The sequence below is a fragment of the Artibeus jamaicensis genome, unplaced genomic scaffold (assembly GCF_021234435.1).
Source record: "Artibeus jamaicensis isolate MK-2021 breed Jamaican fruit bat unplaced genomic scaffold, CSHL_Jam_final contig_288, whole genome shotgun sequence".
In the NCBI taxonomy this organism is placed as follows: Eukaryota; Metazoa; Chordata; class Mammalia; order Chiroptera; family Phyllostomidae; genus Artibeus; species Artibeus jamaicensis.
In genome coordinates this window covers 453773-474088 of record NW_026521645.1, presented here as the reverse complement: position 1 = coordinate 474088, position 20316 = coordinate 453773, and the positions used below count along the sequence as shown (strand labels likewise).

General features: G+C 46.7%; 2 protein-coding genes across 4 annotated transcripts in view; both read right to left on the bottom strand.

The window, feature by feature from the left end:
• IPPK (inositol-pentakisphosphate 2-kinase) overlaps nucleotides 1–20153 on the bottom strand; it is a 60245-nt gene extending 40092 nt beyond the window's left edge. Inside the window, exons 1-5 of one of the 2 annotated variants that reach the window (XM_037157090.2) lie at nucleotides 19980–20153; nucleotides 9373–9420; nucleotides 7185–7280; nucleotides 2989–3055; nucleotides 687–808 (exon numbers count right to left, since the gene is read on the bottom strand). In XM_037157090.2, coding sequence (XP_037012985.2) covers nucleotides 687–808; nucleotides 2989–3055; nucleotides 7185–7280; nucleotides 9373–9420; nucleotides 19980–20060 — 414 coding nt within the window. In that variant the 5' untranslated portion in view covers nucleotides 20061–20153. The remainder of the gene's footprint in view (nucleotides 1–686; nucleotides 809–2988; nucleotides 3056–7184; nucleotides 7281–9372; nucleotides 9421–19979) is intronic. The other variant, XM_053662802.1, reaches the window with a different exon arrangement.
• BICD2 (BICD cargo adaptor 2) overlaps nucleotides 20153–20316 on the bottom strand; it is a 61185-nt gene continuing 61021 nt past the window's right edge. For both annotated transcript variants that reach the window (XM_053662800.1, XM_037157086.2), the window contains one exon: nucleotides 20153–20285. In XM_053662800.1, coding sequence (XP_053518775.1) covers nucleotides 20157–20285 — 129 coding nt within the window. In that variant the 3' untranslated portion in view covers nucleotides 20153–20156. The remainder of the gene's footprint in view (nucleotides 20286–20316) is intronic.

Sequence of the window (20316 nt, the reverse complement as noted above, 5' to 3'; positions counted from 1 at the left end):
GGAAGCTTCCGGAGAAAGACCTGAGCAGCCAGACTGAACACTGCACAGCAGAGCTGAAGCTGGCGGCCTGGCCCTTATCCAGCAATCATTTCCCTCCACTAGTAGAGTGATGATGCCCTTTGTCACCCCAACTTGGGAGTCCTGACCACAACAAACCAGGGCCTTGAGAGCCACATAGGTTCCTGTGCCTCTGGGGAGGGTCTCTACTGAGTAGGACAGAAACAAAAGAACAGAGTGCCACCCAGTCTGAAGGGCAACCCTCAAACTAGCCTCCTGGAACACAGCATGCAGTGTCACCATGTTGCCAAGAGGACATGGCAGGGAAGGTCAGGGGGACTGGTGAGCTGTACCCTCCAAAGAAAACAGGGAGGGTGGAACCCTGGACAGAACTTGTCCCTAGCTGGCTCCCCATCAAAGCACCTGAGAATAAGCCTAAATCTGGGGGCCTGGGGAGCCATGTCCCTCAGATCTGGCTGGTGGGAGAAACCAGGTGGCATACATGAAAGTAGCAGGAAGCAAACTGAGTCCCTAGAAGTTGGGGATCTCGGAGAAGGAGCTGTGGGCCCCAGCGTGAGGAACACCAGGAGCTTCTGTGGTAAAGTGCACTCTAGGCAGGTACCATGAATTTACAACCTGAACACACCTTGCCCTTCTCCCCACATCACTTTCCCCTTGACAAAACTCACCTTGATCTCTACACACAGAATCGGCCGATGCTCAGCAAAATGGTAGGTCTGAAGTCTGGCTAAATTGGGAAGGCACAGAGCATAACCACTCAGAGTGTCCAGGTCCTTGTCACAGCGAGATTCTAGAAAACAGTAAGAAAATTAACTGAGGATTAGTATGAGATCAAGATGATCCCATGATAATTCACAAATTCCTGTTGAGGGAAAGATCAGCTGTGCCTAAAAGGGCTGGCCTTGGCCTCTAGTTCTAAGCCTTGGGGTGTCCTACCTGAGGAATGTTCTGGGGTATTTGAGTCACATGAGTGTAACACTGTGATACATGATGGGGGTGTGGGTCTCACAGTATCAGCTCAACCTCCAGAAGGCTGGAGACTGAGGGCAGCTATTCAGCTGCGTCTACATGCCCAATCCCCAGAAAAGCCCTGAGACTGAGGCTCGGGTGGCCTCCGTGCTTGGCATTCCTCCATGTGGTCACATACTGTGGCTGGAAGAAGTAAGCACCATCCGCACAACTCTAACGGGAAAGGACACCTGGAAGTTCATGCTGGTTTCCCTGGACCTGTCCTCAGCACCTTTTCAATCAGCTGGTCTTAATCTCTATCCCTTAGCTGTGATAAGCCATAACCATGAGGATAACAGTAAGTTCTATGGATCCTTCCAGCAAATTATCAGATCCTAAACTTGTTCCTGGGGATCCCCAAAAGGTTCAGTTTTGATCAGAAGGGAGGGTGGTCTTGGGGACCACCTCCCAATTCTGTGAGTCCCTTAACCCAGAAACACAGAGTAGAAGGAGGAACCAGCCTCTGCCTTCGTCTTGTTGGTTCTTTTAGAATCCTCGAACACCACTATTTCCTTAGCACTGACTCTAAAAGCTGTACCTGGACAGTCACAGAACAGCCATGTGGTCTCCAGACCCCATGGGTTGACTTTCCTCCTTTCACATAACAAGCCTGATTATGAGTCATTATTACAATGGGGGTACAATTCTTATTACTGTTAAGTAATACAAACTTAATTCCTAATTGTAAAACAAAATAATGATATTAAGCATTGTTATAGCTAGATGGCAGAACCCTAGACAAGTCTCAGTCTGTTTTAGTATAGATGAGGACAACAGAGTCAAGACCCAGTCCTGGCTTTAACATGGCTACAACACCCTTCTCCCTCATTAGCCATTTCAACACATAGAGCCCTGCTCCTCAGTGCTCCTCAAACCTGAGTCTCCAACTCATGGTGCCTCAATTTTCCTAACCAAGTAAGGAAAGAATTTTCTATTGGCCAACTACACACCTGGACTGCCTGGCTGCGCTTTAGGAGACATATTCATCCTCAGTAACATGGACTTTACATCTTTGTGTGAAAGGAAAGGCTTTGACATGGTTTTTGTCATTATAGCCACAACCAAGTGCAAGGAAGGTACATGAGGTGATAGGGAAGGCACGTGAGGTAATGGATGGAGATATATAAGGTGGGGTGAGGTACGTGAGGTGATGGGCATAGAGTATGCAAGGTGAAATGGTGAAGATATTCAGTGTATGGGGGGTAAGTATGTGAGAAGTACAGGAGGTGTGAAAAATACATGAGATGATGGGGGCTGGCATGGCCCACATCTTCTATCTTCCCCTAGGGGGATCAGCAAGTTGGGTGGATTCAGCTCTGGGAGAAGGTCCTCCAGCTGCAGAACTGCTAGGGCCTGGCCCATCCTCTGTGGTTTGGGTCTACCTTGGTTTTCATTTTGACTCCTCCTCCAAGCTTCCCTATAGCCTACTGTCTCTACCCTGTCTCCCCTACTTCCTTCAGCTTCCTCTCTCTCCCAAATGTATATTTGTTTTTATTTATTTTATTTTTTTTTTTATTTAGTTATTTTTCAAGTACAGTTTTTTGACTGTTTCTCCCATCCCAGCCCCCCCTGCCCCGTCTCCCCACCTCCCTCCCATCCCCCCCCCCCAGTCCTCATCCCTGTGTCCTTCCTATTTGTTCCTCAAAATCCCTCCCCATTTTTCCCCTTAAATTCCCTTCCCTCTCCCCTCTGGTCACTGCCCACTTGTTCTCTATTTCAGTGTCTTTGTTTTTATTCTGTTTGCTTGTTTGTTTTGTTGTTTAGCTAAGTTTTTATTAATTAGTTCTTGGTCATATATTCTCTGCAGTGACCTGGATATCTGATGCCCAAAACCGTGAGCTCTTGAGATTTCTACTTCCAATAATCAAACTTTCTGGCAAAAGAATTGTAAGTAACAATGTCTAACGCTTTCACATGAGATATTTTAAATTACAAAAAGAGCTTATAAGTTAAAACCCTTACCTGGTCTTTCAGACTGTATCTTTAAACAAAGCTGTTTCACAAAATCTAAAGGCAGCTGAACCACTTCCTGTAAGGATAAATATGAAATGCTCAGTCTGGCTGCACAACAATGTGAACACATTTAATGCCACAGAAGCACACACTTAAAGATGGTTAAAATGGTACACTTTATGCTATGCATATTTTCGCACGTTAAAAAACATACTCAGATGTGGGCCTCAGGAATAAAGCTGCTCTTCTATTTTAAGGACTTGTCCAGATGAAACAGACACTAATGTTTTTCATGCATTCAAAGCAGCTGGTGTCCACGCTGGTGATGATCAGCAGCGTGCCTCTTGGCACCCACAGTCAGTCTCCACCAAGCACCTCCTCTATCCTCACTGAGACCTTATCTCTGTCCTCAGTGTCTATGGGCTGCAAAGCAAGGCCTGAGGCAGTTCTATGCCAGCGCAAATACTCCTCACCAAGTATCTGGGCAGAAAACCTGAGGCTTCTCACATTCCCTTTTCCTTGAGAAACAGCTCAAGGGAAAGGTTCTAATCGAGTATTAACCTCTAGGTGAGACTTTCAGTGTGCTGATTAGCCACTAGACTCAGGGTGGTCCAATATGCAATGCATTCAGGGAAAAAACAAAGAGCAACTTCTCTCCAATTTGCCATTTCCTTGTAATTTCCTGAAATAAGTTTTTATTCCATGTTGCTCACTATCTTCATTGTGTTTTCAGGGTAGTAGATTTATGACTTCTGAAGAAGTCCCAATGGGACACAAGAGACCAGCCTAGAATATAAACACCAAGACTCTAAATGCTGACACACCACACCTTCTCCATCCTACCCTGCCCCACCTGTGCATCAGTACCAGTCCATGGCTGACCTGCCTTCAGGCCTGAGGCCATCCTGTCTTACAGACACACTTCTGCCGTCAGCCTAGTCCAGTCAATTGTTTACTTCCTAGTCTGCTATGCCAACTTAACCCACGATTTTGTCATTTACCTACACATGCTATAAACTGATAAAAAGTGAGTTGCTAAAAATTTAGTTCTGAATTAGATAAGATGAAACAATGAAAAAGAGTGGGACTTATAAAAATGTGAAAATTAAAAACTTAGACCATCTCACAAAAGTCCAAGTTCTCACTCCACTTCAGAAAAAAACAAAGGTATGTAGCGGGCAGGTGGCAGGTAAGGGATGCTGCACAGGGAAGGTAAAAAAATGCATCCAGTTCATCTCTCAAAGAAACATCTAGCCCCGAACATCCTGAAGGCAATGCAGGAAGGTCAGGGCAAGCACACTGACTCAGATCTCCACAGAGCAGGAGTCATGACGCTCCCCAGCTGGGAAAGGAAGTCATGGCCCATGCTGGAATCATCAATGCATTGACAGAAACTTGAAGAGGAGCAGACAGGATCAAGTTCGGAGCCAAAAGTGGCTCAACTACTCTTGACACAGCATCTATGAGCTTCCCCGCCTAAATCTAGTCACCTAGGTAAAAAACAGAACTACTTCTTCAAGCAATTTTAAATTCCTGATTTTATAATGAGTTCTATTTGTGTTTTAAGTCAGAATAAAATGTTCAGAGTAGGCATCCTTTCTAACATTTGGTTACATTTACCAACCTTTGATTCAGACTCATGAATCATGTACACCACTCCATGGGTGGACAGACAACACCTACAGAACCCTGGGAAAATGGTGAACTCAGCAGGGCACTTGGCCAGCACCTGCACAAAGTATTAACTTAAGAAAAATTATAGTTCAGACCACAAAATTTCAGGAAAGTTTAACTTGAAAGGTGTGGCCACACCAGCTTCCCTGCTGACAAGCATCTGCCCTCAAAGGGATGAAGTGATGGCTGCAGAAAAGTACGAAGGGCCACCAAGACTGGACAGGGCCTGGCAGGTAAGCAGCATGTCTACAGTCTTGTAAAAACTCCCTCAGAAGAACAGCATCTCCTCACTCGTGTGCGGTGGCCAGGCCAATACTTCCATCATGTCAAGTTAAAGTGGGAAGTCAAGCCCTGTCCAGTGTGGCTCAGTTTGTAGGGCATCATCCTGCAAAGTGAAGGGTTGTCAGTTAAATTCCTAGTCAGGGCACATGCTTGGGTTGCAGCTTCAGTACCCATGCAGGGCATACCTGGGAGGCAAGTGATCAGTGTTGCTCTCTCATATTGATGTTTCTCTCCTTCTCTTTCTCCCTCCCTTCCCCTCTCTCTAAAAATAAATAAATAAAATATTAAATAAAAATAAAGTGAGAAGTCAAGGCCACCCAAGGGCATTCAACCTTGGGAGGACCAGGTCCATAAAAGTGAGGTAAACTTCTAAAATTCCATCAGTATCTCAACTATCCCCAGTATTTAAGAAGCAAACATCTGTGGGCATGAAAAAAGACCCTCTTCCCCATTTCCTAACCTCCAGCTCACTCGGAGATTGGACCAGCCTAGTCCCCAAACCAGTTAGGCAGGCCCAGAGGCAGCATGGGCATGAGAGGTGTGTCTGTCACTGTGTCTGGGCCTCCTGCTCTCACCACTAGGCTGGTCTGTTATCTCATCCCAGCATACAGAGGAGGAAAATGCTCACCAGGGGTCCAATCTGCCCTACTTCATGTAAGTGATCAGAGAAAACAATGGCATTTATACATGCTAGTTTTGCCTGTGCATAGTCTTATGTGGATCAGAGATGTGCTCTGTACGCCACATTCCAACCATGCCAGGGCCTCAGTGGCAGCCCCCTGGGGATATCACGCCCACCTGGAGGAAAAGCAGGCTGTATTCACTTTGGTGTTGTCTTCATGTAGAGAAGGCATGTCAATGGCATGAATATTCCCAGAATGTGACCTTGTGGCTCACCTCACATGCCCAGAGCCTCATCTACTGTGGACAAAAAGAACCAAACCTGAAACCAGGGCATGTATGCCCTGTGCCCTAGGGAAACATCTTGATGCTGCTCTCATTTGCCAGGCCATTCTTGGTTGACCCAAGCTCCTACCACTGTGACCTTTTCAGGGGAAAGGTCTGGAGCCCCCAACACTATGATAGAGAGAAGTATGTATCGGCCTACTCACATTCACTCCGATACCATGCAGGCCAAGAAGCAGGCAACACCCAGAGCAGATAGTTCAGAGACACAAGGCTTTAACAATTCAACTAAACAGCTAAAGACCTCACTGAGTGTAGTGCCAGCATGGAGGATGGCCAAATGACTCTAGTGACTGTGTAGTCCCTTCTACACTGCCTAAGGGTGGCCTGTAAAGCCACCAGATACTGTGGAAATGACAGACACAACTCTGGTCCAGGTAATTTCTCAGACGAAGTGCGGGGGGAGTCAGGGCTGTCTCGAGGATATCCAGAGCGCTGTGGTGAGCCTAGCCTGACTACTGCATGGCTGGGCTGCCCTGAAAAGGGGTCTGATGCCTTCAACTGAGACTGCAGCCCCGAAGGTGCCCAGCAGCACCATCAATAGTACATCCTAAGCTTGTCAAAGGGTCCTTCTTGGAGGATGTTTTGCTGTCAGAGCCATTTCAATTCTACTTTACCAAGCAAACCTTAAGCTTCAAAAAAACCTTTCCCTTGACCTCCTTAGTGTCATTTTTTTCAGAGTGGACACAAGGTACAGTATTTGCAAAATAAAAGCATTGTGCTCTGTGTTCAAAGCAACAAACCTACTGGTATGACCAAGGCTCTAATCTAAGACAAATGGAAAGCCCAGCAGAAGCCTAGCAGCCATCCCAGGTGTAGACAGTAGCCACTGTGACTCCCTGCACTGCCCCTCCCCACTGTCCAAGCTGCAGACCTCATCTGTGATAGGCACTCCTCTCAAATACCAAGACCAGAGAAAGCCAGCAGTGAAGACTACCCGCATGCACTAGGACCAGGGATTCTGTCTGGACCTCACTCCAGAGCCCTCACTAAGCTGGATGTCTATATGAAGGCAGAGTGGAGGAGACTGGGTAGCCTGGCAAGCAGGGGTTTCACATGGTCTCTCTGAACCTCAGGCTTTTCTGGTAGAAAATGAGAAAATACTTTCCGCTCTACTATGTCTCAATGCAGCAAATGAGAAAAACCAAACACTTGGGAATTCTGTCATTAATATGAGTAGTTTTCCTTAAACACAAAGTTCCAAACCAAAATTGAGAAGTTGGTATTATTGATACAGATCTTTCCCATGATTTTAGACTACTACGTAAATAAAAATCACTTACCCCACAATGAACGTAGTTCTCCCCCAAAAACTCCTTCATGACATTTTTGCCAAAGTCTACTATGTTCTGTAGGTGCTGAAATATTTCTTCCGAGGTCTATAAAAAAGAAGCACAAGCATAACTTAGTGACCAAGACCTCCAAGAAAGTATGGAAGGAGTGGACTCTAACACCATCAAGAGCCCCTTACTCACAAGGCTGCCACATCTGCGGCCACAAACAGAATATGGTGGCCCTGGACTTGGAGGAAGGTAAGCCTCACCACAGACTGCTGGACTCACTAGATCTTCTGTGCCCTCAGTTCCCCAGACCCACCTCCACCTTCCACCCAGGCCCATGTGGCCCACACCAGTGCCCACCCCCTACCTGACCCGGAACCCTTGGGGATCCAATAGTAGCCCATGCACACCTTTCATGGACTTTGAAAATCTCTCCTATCCAAAAATCACCGGGTATTTAGATTTTATTCTTCAGCCTCTAAATAGAGAATAAAATGTTGTATCCCAAATCCAATATTCCTAAGGACCCAACGAGCTGTGAAGATTTGGGTGAGACAGAGAATCAGCCCTGTGTCCCTCCCTCTGACCTAAGACGACAAGTCCAAAGGGTCTATCACAGGTCTCTCTAAGGGACAAGAGGGCCCTTCTCATCACACACAAATCAGGAGGTGCTTGACACGTGGCTTGAACTCTACAAAGGGCCTGTACTGAACTGCCGTCTGCACCTATAACAGGTGCAGACCACAGCCAGCGTCCTGTGGCACGTACAGTGACACTGCATGAGAATGAAGCCTAACAGAAAAGCCCAGAACACACCCAGTGGCTCCATACAGCTGTGGCCACTGAGCTTCTAACAAAAAGCTCTTCTTGAAGATGGAATTACCACATGATTTCCCACTGGTAATGCAGCTGGTATCACACCATGCCATTTACATATAAATAAAGGCAAAGTGTTGCCTTGGAAGACAATGCCTCAATAAATCAAAACAGGAAAAGCTGACAGAGGCATCTAGGGAACACTGGCCCTTCACTGAGTCTGGACTCTGCAGATGCTGCGTGGGGAAGGAGAGAGCTGGAGGCAGCCTCCCAGGTGGTTCTAGTTTCCACTTGGATTCCACAGAAACACAACACCCTGCACAGTTCTCTTTAGCAGCTGAGAAGGGGCAGCCCTCCACTCATGCTCTCCCATCTTTTGCCATCCTTCTCTGCACTGACCAAACCATCCCCAGATTTCATGGCAGCACCTTCCTCACTTTCTCCCACGGACCTCTTCTCTTTCTATGCAACTAACCCCTGAGTGTGCCCTTCACTTCCACTGTTGGCTACCACCACTGCCCATAAGCAGTCACCTCCTCTCCCTTTCTGGCTGTCCCTCCTTAACTCAAATGAAGCAGTGATGTACCTCTCCTATGCTGTAATCTTCTGCCCAATTTTCACTTACCACCCAACCACCTGTGCTCCATCCCCCCATGAGGACTGTGACCCTCCCAACCCTGCTCCTGCCTTTGCTCTGCTTTTTAAGATAAGAGCCTATGCTTTGGAGCAGAGTTCACACCACCTTCTGTGCTTCCCTCCCTCACCCCCAAAACCACAAAAAAGGGCTCCAGAAGGCTCTCTTTACTGACCTCTACAACTACTGAGATTTAAATAAATACTACAGTGACATCCCACTCCAGGAAGACAGACACTGCAACTCAGTGCTCAGCCAGTGTGCTACCAAACAGCAACAACTTTCTGAAGGTGTCACGGTACTTTGCTTGGATGACTCAGCAAATAGAAACCCACGCTCCACCTGAACTGTCTGTTGTGACTTGTAACGCAGTCTACTGGGCAGCATCACAGGCTTTATTCTCATACATACAATTCCAAGAGGCAGTAGGGTGTAAGGAAATCACCATAGGAAAACTGAGACCTGGTCTTAGGGGTCCTGGCTAACCAGGAGGGCTCTTGGAACTGAACAAGGTAACTCCTCGCTCAGTACCCAGGGACTCACCATAGAAACCCATAGTGACCCCAGCAAATCAAAGCACTGGGTCCTGCAGGAATCAGGGACACACCACTTTCTACACTGAATGCTTGTGTCATATTTAAATTTCTACAGTTCGCATTAATGCTTCTACATCAGAAATAAAACCAAAGTTTTCTTAAGTAATTGTTTCAATGACTGGGTGTCAAACTGCACAGACCTTACCTTCTTCCTGTTGGGAGGAAACTTCAGAAAACGTAGTACCACACAACGCTATTGGAAGATAAAATAAAGTCTGATTAGTACCAGCCCAAAGCCCGGGAAAAAGGGTGGATGGCTGTGGAGAAGTGGCTGGGGCAACTTGAGGACTTTCCTCAGCAGCTGGGAGGTTGCAAACTCCATTGACAGCCCATTGGCCTGGAATACCCAGTGCCCACAGGGAGGGGCCCAGCACTGTGTCACACACCAGAGGACACACTGGGGCCACAGGACAACCAGAAAAACCTGTGCCCTGTGACCTAGCCAGTGCACTTCCTGGAATTCATCTTACGGAAATAATTAAGAATATGTCAAAGATTTTAGCTACTCATATAAAAGTAGTATTTATAATCCTAAATAAAATGTAAATAACCTAAATGTCCATCAGTAGTGAGATGGTTAAATACAGGGGGACACTCCCAAACCATGGAATATCATGCTATCACTGATAAGAAAATAGGAAGCTCTGTATTTACAGATACAGATGAAAAAGGTCGCAGAATAGGGCTTATAGAATAAGCCCATTTTAATAAATACATAATTATACATGTGCATGAATGTGAATATGTACACATGTGTGTATATAAATATGCATATACCATCATGTGTGTGTATATGAGATGAGGTCTGTCTGGAAAAATTCCAGCCTTTGTTAATATAACGACAATGGTTTGTGTGACATTGATGTAAACTGTCAGCCAAAGAGAGTGGACTGGAATGTACATGCATGAATAATGATGACTTCACTGTACTAGTCAGTGGGGGCAGCAGATGCCATTGAGTGACTATGTGTACTGGGTGGCCATCACAATATGGCTGAGTGAGTAGAGCTACGAATCTGTGTCCAATTTTGCGTTAAGCTTGAACATTCCTCTACAGAAACTATTCAGATGATTCAGAAGGCCGCAGCTCTGGGCAACTTGTGATTAGCAACTTCATACAACAATGTGCCTGCTCGTGCATCACGTCTCATGGAGAGTTTTTTCAGCAAAATGTCAAATCACCCAGGTGACTCAGCCCCCCACCTATAATCTAGATTTGGCACCCTGCAGACTCTGTATTTTCCCAAAATTAATATCACCTTTGAAAGGGAAGAGATTTCAGACCATCGATGAGATTCAGGACAATATGACAGGGCAGCTGATGGTAACTGGCAGAACTGTGTGAGGTTCTAGGGTGCCTACTTTGAAGGGCATTGAGGTAACATTGTCCTATGTACAATGTTTCTTGAATCTTGCATCTTCTTCAATAAATGTCTCTATTTTCCATATACATGGCTGGATACCTTCTGGACAGATCTCATATTTATTAGAATAATGTGCAGGTACAATTCTGTTTCTGTGATGTTCAAAAATAGGTAAGACAAAGTTGATGATCACCCCTCAGGCAGGTGGGAAGGTCCCTGAGAAAGGTTACAGAAGGGTCTGGATTATTGATCCATGTAATTTTGTAATAATCAAACTACAGATACACTTAAAATCTCAGAACTTTAAAAAATTTTTTAATTTATTTTTAGACAGAGGGGAAAGGAAGGAGAAAGAGAGTTAGAGAAACATCAATGCATGGTTGCCCCTCATGTGACCCCCACTGGGAACCTGGCCCACAACCCAGGCATGTGCCCTGACCAGGAATCAAACCAGCGACCCCCTGGTTCACAGTCCACACTCAATCCACTGAGCTACACCAGTCAGGGCTAATCTCAGCACTTTTATATAGGTTTACTACACTGCATTCTTAAAAGTATGTAAAATAGAAATGTTTATATATAGTATGTGTACACTCCATTTGTATAAAACACTTGAAAGGACTTCAGCACAGTTAATAGCATTTCCAGGTAGCAAAAATTGGGACAACAATTTTTTTTAAAGCACTGACCTCTTTGTTGTTTATCTTTTGAGGACCTCTAAAGATATACACATGCACACACACCCCCACACTAGAGAAAGAGGAAGGGAGAGAAAGAAAGAAAGAGAGAAACATTGACTGGCTGCCTCCATATGTACTCCAATCAGGGACCAAACTTACAACCCAAACAGGTGCCCTGACTGGGAATCAAACCCACAGCCTTTCAGTGCACCATCCCATCAGGATGATGCTCTAAACAACTGAGCCACACCAGCCAGGGCAACAATTTCTTTTTAAGCTCTGCTTATTTATTATTTGGGTTCCCCAATTTTTATAATGTTCATATAATATACAAGAATGAAAAAATAACTTTTTATTTTTATTTTTTACCTTTTTTTCTTTTTTATTAATTTATTTATTTTTTATTGATTATGCCATTACAGTTGTTCTATTCCCCCCCTTCATTCCCCTCCACCCTACCTCCCCGTCCCCATTACCCCCCTTTAGTTTATGACCATGTGTCTCAAGTTCTTTAGATTCTATATTTCCCCTACTATTCTTGCCCCCCCATCTATTTTCTATCTACTGTCTATGCTACTTATTTTCTGTACCTTCTTCCCCCTTCTCCTCCTCCCACTCCCCTGTTGCTAACCCTCCATGAGATCTTCATTTCTATGGTTCTGCTCCTGATCTAGCTGTCCTTTTAGTTTGCTTTTGTTTTAGGTGTGGTTGTTAGTAACTGTGAGTTTGCTGTCCTTTCACTGTTCATATTTTTTATCTTCTTTTTCTTAGATAAGTCCCTTTAACATTTCATATAATAAGGGCTTGCTGATGATGAACTCCTTGAATTTGATCTTATCTGAGAAGCACTTTATCTGGCCTTCCATTCTAAATGAAAGTTTTGCTGGATAGAGCAATCTTTTTGTAGGTCTTTGGATTTCATGACTTGGAATACCTCTTTCCAGCCCCTTCTTGCCTGGAAGGTCTCTTTTGAGAAATCTGCTGACAGTCTGATGGGGACTCCTTTGTAGGTGACTGTCTCCTTAGCTCTTGCTGTTTCTAGGATTCTCTCCTTCATTTTAATCTTGGCTAATATAATGATGATGTGCCTTGGTGTGTTTCTTCTTGGGTCCAACTTCTTTGGGACTCTCTGAGCTTCCTGGATTTCCTGGAAGTCTATTTCCTTTGCCAGATTGGGGAAATTCTCCTTTATTATTTGTTCAAATAAGTTTTCCACTGGTGGCTGTGCCTTTCCCCCTTCTGGTACCCCTATAATTCGGATGTTGGAGCGTTTAAAGATGTCCTGGAGGTTCCTAAGACTCTCCTCATTTTTTTTGAATTCTTGCTTCTTCACTCTTTTCTGTTTGGCCATTATTTGCTTTCTTCTGGTCCACTCCATTGATTTGAGTCCCAGTTTCCTTTTCATCGCTATTGGTTTCCTGTGCAATTCCATTCATTTCAATTAGTTTCGCCTTCATATGTTTGTCTAATTTGTGGCTATAATCAACCAGTTCTGTGAGGATCCTGATCACCAGTGTTTTAAACTGTGTGTCTGAGAGTTTTGCTGTTTCTTCATCACTTAGATTTATAGGCTCTGGGGCTTTGAGATCTTCTTGCACCATTTTTGGTCTGTTCGTGCCCTTTAAATGTGAGGAGCGGAGGCTTGGACTCCCAGGTCGCTGGGTTGTGACGCTGTATGTGGGGCGTGGTCAGAGCGGGGAAATGGCCGCACCCTCTGCTCTTTGGAGCCACTGGGTGATAAGCAGCGCCTTAGGTGGTTCACCAGGGCCGGGCCACTCAGAGTCGCTGGGTTATGACGCTGTATGTGGAGGTGGGGTCAGAGCCAGGAAATGGCGGCGCCCTCCGCTGCCGCTTGCTGCGGGGACCCGCTGGGTCCCGGTCTGATCGCCCACTCCCTCGCTTGTCTATCTGCACACAAATGCGTGACCACAGTCAACACGCAGCCCTGCTCCCTCGCTGTTTCCCCACGGTCGCTCGCTCGGTTGCTTGCTGGGTCTCTCAGTAGGTCCAACCCTGCACCTGGATTCCACGCGCCTGAGTCCGTCTGACTGAGTTTTCCTGTGCAACTCCGCTCCACCAGCTGCTAGTTTCGCCCATAACCGGTCAGGCTGAAGAATTTGTTGTTAACAGACTTCCGAAAAGTTCAATTTTCTGTGTTCTGGCTGTGTTTTCTGTTGCTAATATTTAGTTGTCTCTAAACTTGGTTGTGTGAGAAGGCACCGTGTCTCCACCTATGCCTCTATCTTGGCGGAAGTCCGAAAAAATAACTTTTTAAAGAAGTACAGCCTTTGAGGCTGCCATTCTCCAAGGAAATAACCTGGAGACGCTGTGAAGTCCCAGTAACCAGGCAGACTCACTCCATTTGGATGACTTTGGAAACCAGTCCTGCACACACACAGCAGATGGCTGAAGTCAGGGAGCTTGCCTGGGCCCAGAGAGAAGTCATGAGCAACAGGAGGAGGAAGACATGGGAGCCCTGCAACCTGGGGAGGCAACTGAAGAGGCTCAGAAAGTATAGCTTTCTAAACCAAAATGTATTTGAGAGCAAGGAATGCCCCATGGACACCAGAACCTTCTGCCTGCATGACAGCCCCTTCTAGTACCTCCTGCCCAACTCGGAGAAAACACATGATCTCTCAAAACCTGGGACACCTGTATACAGGCTTGGGCCCCAAACCCAGACTTAGGGGAAGTCAAGGTCACCAGCATACCGGTGTCACCATATCCTGCCACATCCAGGCACACATCAACACTCAATCATGGGTATCAACCAGCCAAGGTTCTTTACATGGAATTACAATTCCATTCAGAATTCAAGGAAAAACAGAAGGTAATATGCAGAGACACTAATTCGAGGCAATTCTCCAGAAACTTAGTCCCCAAAAGTGCACTAACTCCTTGCTTGGACTCCACCATTCTGTTCAAGATCCACCAAGAAATTCTGAGTGCCATATTGAATCTGCTTCAGGAAAATTGCACTCTCTTCTGACCTATTTATTATCCAAAAACTTTTACCAGAAGCCACTGTCCTCCCCAGGGAGCTGAGTGTCAGCCTGAGAGCTAAACCCCACAAATACAAGCACTCGGTTGGTATGTCTGTTCTGGAAGACAAGTACCACCTGTTCCTGATGAGAGCCTGACTGGGCTGGGCTGGTGGCCCCAGGCTATGCCAGCCGTGGAGCCAGCAACACCCGTTCAGACAGAGAGCAGAGAAAGGTGAGAAATCAACCTTATCAGTCTTCATTGGCAGAAAGACATCATTAATCCAAGGGCCACCCATAGCAAAAGGGCAGGACTGCCTCGGAAACCCATAAAAAGATGCCCAGGAAGGAGCCGGCACTGCCTAGTAATCAGAAGTGTTATGCTATCTCACCAGATCTTAACCAGTTGTGAAGGAAACTACTTTCCTTTTAATATGAATATCTGAAAGCAGGTACATTTTAGTACCTCCTTATTAATGTCTAGGCCAAAATGCTAAGAAAGTGAAGAGAAAGGGGTGAGATTAAGAAGGCAGGAGCTTAATGAGGGTTTCTGCATAGCCTAGGCTGGGCTGCTCATCTCCACAGCAGGACAGGGAAGCATGGCACTCTTCTTTACACCTCAAAACAGTAGATGAGAATCAGTTATTTTAATAAGCTGAAAAAGACTGAATGCAGGAATGAAACATATAAACATATGCACATTAAACAACCTCAAAACATGCAGAGTTAAGGGTACAACTTGTTACCCATAAAAAGCAGCAAAAAGCATTTAGCACTGCAAGGGTCCCAGGTGTGGTGGGGTGGGGGTGTACCCAAGAGAGGTGCTTCTAATCCACTCTGAGAATCCATCAAGTCATTTGCTTGGCAAATGGCTCAAAATAGCTCTAAAAGCACAAGCTCAGGAATGTCTGACAGCACATGAATCAGGGACCCTGGCCGCCTGAGTGCTCTACAGCCCTGGAGATGTGTGTGAAGGCTTTGCTACATATTTAGGCTGAAAGGTAGAGTGAAAAAGCAGAAAATAATAATAGACACATAGTATTCTTAAGTACCCAATGAAATCATATGATGAAAGGAAGTACACCAGAGTGTTAACAAAAATTATTTCCTTAGTGTGGAAATATTGGGTGCTTTTTTACTTTCTTCTAATAGTCTATATTTTCTGGAACAGAAGGAGGACACTATAGCTGGCATTAAATTAAAAAAAAAAAAAAGACCATGAAAGTGAATATATTAAAAGGGATACCTGCCCACCTAAAGCCAGAGAGAGGGAACCTGTGGGTGGAATTGAAGGCTTCAGGGCCTCCTGGCAAAGACCAGTGAGAAGGTCACCCATGACCTGCGGACACCCCTGCACTGGTAGTCTCACAGCCTCCCTGCTGCAGAACAGGCCTAATCTTCCATTAGGATGATGAAACGACCCAGAACAGGGCCCTGAGAAGACTCCAAGGAATCAATGATCAGGCAACTTTCAAGGGAAAGGGAGAAAGAAACAAACACAACAGCAGAAGGGATGGCAAACTTTAGGTGCTGCCCTGGACATCTGAAATGGCTCAGGATGCTTCTCGTTAAGGCTGCCTTCTATAGTCAACCCATTGGTCCCAGCCTAGCTTGTCTATCAGAACACCTGTGAAACAACACCTGGGCAAGACACTTGCATTTGGTGACACAACCAGAAACACACCCCAGGGCTCATAGTGGGATTGGAAAACAAGGGGTGGCACAAGGAATGGCATACGGGGTGAGAGATGGTGATGGGTGGATAGCCTCAGACAAAACAAAGGAGTTAGACAAGATGTCTCGCAGAGGAAAGCCTGGAGTTCCCCATGCAGGCCAGAAGGGAGGACCCTTTCCTTCTCAAAGCTTTGGTAACCCCATCTGCACCTACATCTGCTGCACAGCTGAAGCAGATGCAGGCAGAACCCATGAGGTGGGGATGGGACAGTGGAGGGGTGAGTCCAGGTGACATGTGGAAGGATCCTTGGGCTGAAGCAGAAGAAAAGCTTGGGTGGTCCCTGAAGGGATAAACAATGTGACAACCAGAGGAGAAACAGATGATTTGTAAAGATAAACCAAAGTGCCTGAAATGTACAGTGAATCTTTGAGGAGCTATCAAGGCTCCACACCCTCCCAAGCCACATGTGGGCCATGAAGCAGGTATACAAACACATACCATATGGCAATGGGGGATATGGAGTTGCAGTCTTGTCCTTCTCCTGCAGACACAGAAACATTCCTTACCTTACTAATAAAAGGGGGCCACTGTTATGCTGAGTTCGAACAAAGGAGGAGGAAGGGGAACCCATGGCACCCTTGACCAGGCACCTAGACCAGGCCTAGCAGGCAGACCCTTGCAAACTAGGAAGGAAGAGCTCAGCACTTGCCAAGACTGGAAATGACTAAAGGAAACTCAGCTGGGAAATAACAAATTCCAGCTATTCAACTGCAGGTGATCCTGGGAATAAAGAGATGGGAACTACACACAGAGCTCTCCGAGGAGATCTTACCAAGAAAGAAACATCGGCTGTATCAACTTGTATGGATAATATTAAAAATTTCAAATACAGAATCAGTTACTTATTTAAAATAATACTGGAGGCAACAAAAAGACTCGTTCAACTAGATTGAGGAGAAAATTAAAGAAGGGAGGGTCCCAGGACTTGGTAAAAGTCATATTTAAAAAAAATAGCCCTGGCTGGTGTGGCTCAATGGATTGAGCACCGGCCTGAGAACCAAAGGGTCGCTGGTTCGATTCCCAGTCAGGGCACATACCTGGGTTGCAGGCCAGGTCCCTGGTTAAGGGCCTGTGATAGGCAACCACACATTGATGTTTCTCTCCCTCTCTATCTCTTCCCCTTCCTGTCTATCTAAAAATAAATAAATATTTTAAAAGAATTAAGATGATTTAAAAAAAGCAAACAAACCCAGAACACAGTAAGTCTTACTTGCTTCAAACATATACATGATGTACAAACCAGAAATCCTAAAACGCAAGACAAGAAGGAAACAGTCAGGTGGCCCCTGACTACCGGAACCTCACATCTTCAGGACCCAGAGAAACATCATAGCGCATCAGAAACACCAACACCAAAGAATCGTAGACAGGATATAAAACCTGAAAGATGAGATGTGAGCAGCTTCCTTCATGTTTTTGATAAGTGATCTTTGTTGGCAGGTCTTCCATATTATCTGTCACAACTAGAGTGATGAAGGGAAGGAGCCATTGTTTGCCCTGTACCCCATAGATGAGGGCAATTGGAGGGCAGTTCAAGGCCTGTTGATGACTCTTGGCCTGGCCTGACCCTGCAAACTCCCACCACTGGAGAACACTTGAGATCAAATTACAAACCTGACTTACAGTGACCTTCATAGGACAGGACACTGAGCCAAGCCAACAAGACAAAGTGAAGGATAAGCTGCAAATGTGAAAGCCATTGACACCACACAGACAGAAATCCTAGCAGTACCCAGGAGGGCAGCCCTAGGCTTCACTAAGCACCACTCAGAGTGAACAGTAGTGTGACTTGGCCACCAGAACAAGTGAGAGCACCCTCACTTTGCCACAAGGGAAATGCCCTCGCCAAATACCTTTCTTGAGGTCAGTGCCTGGAGAGACACCCACTGGGGCACAACGTCAAGCTGGCCATAGCCTTAGAGGACCTAAGAAGGTCAGCCCCAGGACTATGGGCCAATGCCTGGGAAAGGGTTAAACTGCATTGCTGGACCCAAGGGTGCTGAGCATCAGGGTTGAGGGTGACAGGCACAGGAAGCCTAAAGGCACCATGGGGAAGCTGACAGTAACCTGCCAGAAACTGGTCTGCCGTCAGGGTCTCGCACTGTTCTTTCCTACTGCTCAGCCCTGAGCACACTCCCAGGCCACAGCCTGCACTTAGCTCTTTCATCTCAAGGCTCCATTTTACAAGTCCCATGCTCCTCAAAGCTCCTGATAACACCAGCTTCGAAGGCTGTCTCTCATCTCATGTTCCTTCAGTGAAGATGCCAGGCCCCAGGACTGGCTGCCTGAAGGCAAGCAGTGTTCTGAAGCTGGACAGTATAGAGTATGGACTAGTCACTTTATATGGACTTTTCAATTTGAAAGTAAATGATGCCCCTTCCAAGAGAGTGACTGTGTCCTGATCTGGGAAAAAAAAGTGGTGAAGGCAGCTCTCTACCTTAGAATAAAGGAGGTGGGTCTGGGGAGTCCACCTGCAGGCAAAGGAAACCTTGTGTTCATTTCTCCATGTTCTCTCTATCCCACTCGCACACACAGCCTCTCCCTGGGCACAACACAGATCTAAAAGGCCATCTTCCAAGACTCTCTCATTCTCCTGGTCCTTATGACCCAGGCAAAGTACAAAGGCTTTTCCATACCCAAAGGGCACAGTCCTTTCTTACTCAGTGCTTTCACTTGGTAGGAAAATTTTCTTACAACCACAACAGCCCAACAACTTCAAAGGGGACTCATGCTGGAACATTCCATGTTCCAGCATGAACATCAGACCTCGAAACATCAGACTGCACAGAAAAGAATGGTTTCAGGTTAAGCCTTGTCCATCACTAATTCATCTAAAGATCTTGAGCAAAGCTTGTGGTCTCAGTTCTTAAGTTTCTTGACTGTGCTAATATGCAAAGGTGGAACATAGGGGCCACCTGGGTGACTGCAACTTACCCTACACCTGACCCACACACCCAGCACTGGAATGGCACAGCAAGGCACCACCCAAGGCCTGCCCCATCCCACAGGAGCTCTAGAACTGGGTCAGGGCTAACCTCACTTGCCAGGTATAATTTGTCCTGCTCCTGCTCACCTCATCTTTCTAGCAATTCCACAAAGGGGGTTCTGTTACTAGTTCTCTTTGCAGATACAAAAATGGAACCTGGGCCAGGCAGTGGCAGAACTGGGATTCTGCCCTGATCTGTGTGACTCAACTCCCATGCTCTTAACCCCTCCTCCGGCCCACCACATTCCTGTCACTTGTATCAGACAGGATGTCAAAGAGATCAGGGCCCTCACAGAAATCCACAAGCTTCTCTTTCTGGAATCATCTCCCTGGGAGTCCTTATAGCACTTTCTGAAATTCTCATCCTCACTTAAGAAAGGGAGGAGTAAGAACAGGGGAATTAAGAAAGGGAAACTCAATTCTTCAAAACAACCTATGGGCAATGCTCCATTGTTATTAAGAGCAGTAGCGGCGGAAGAACAGCAATTCTGGCATCTCAGAGACCGAATTCCCTTAGTGCTGAGCATCCCGGGCACTTCACTCCTTCCTCCAGATCTGCCCGGACCCTCCATCCAGGCTGGCGACTTCCCAATGCAACCTCTGCCCTACAGCAACTGTGCAGTCCGAGAGGCCAGAGACCAGACGGGAGGCCAAGGTGGAAGCCTGGGGGACAAGAAACTGAACAGAGGGGTGGTGACACTGCGGTAACGCGGCATTCACTCTGCGAGAGGGGGGTAACCCTGGGGGAGAGACAGAACAGACTGGGAGAGAGAGGGTGACACTGTGGAAACACAGAACTGATCGGGGGAAGTCTATGACACTCTGTGGGGACGCGGAACTAACCTGGGCATGACACTGGAGGACGCGGAAACGACCCGGGGATGGGGGGTGGTCTGACAGGACGCGGAACCGATCTGCACTGAGGGGTAGGGAAGGGGGGTGGGGGCTCGGAAACCAGTCGGGGCAAGGTGAGGGTCCTGGACCAAGCCGACCGTCTGTCGCTTACCTGCGTGTGGGCCACAACCAGGCTCTTGTTGCCTTCGCCGTGGTATCCCCATTCATTCTCGTCCATCTTGCCCTTGTCCATCCCCCAGTGCGGCCCTCGCGCCTCGTAAGACCGCGAGCTGGGGGTCGCCAGTCCTCCGGGGCACCGGCCGCACCGTCGTCTTCGGAGGAGCGCCTGTCAGCCACCGCCTACGCCGGAGCCGGCCAACCCTGATTCTCTAGCACTCCCCGCCGGAAGCCACGCCCCCGCAGCTGCCATTGCTGAACCGGGCAACTTCCGGGCTTGAGTCCGCTTTTCCTCCATTGACTACAGCGACAAAAAAAAAAAAAAAAAAAAA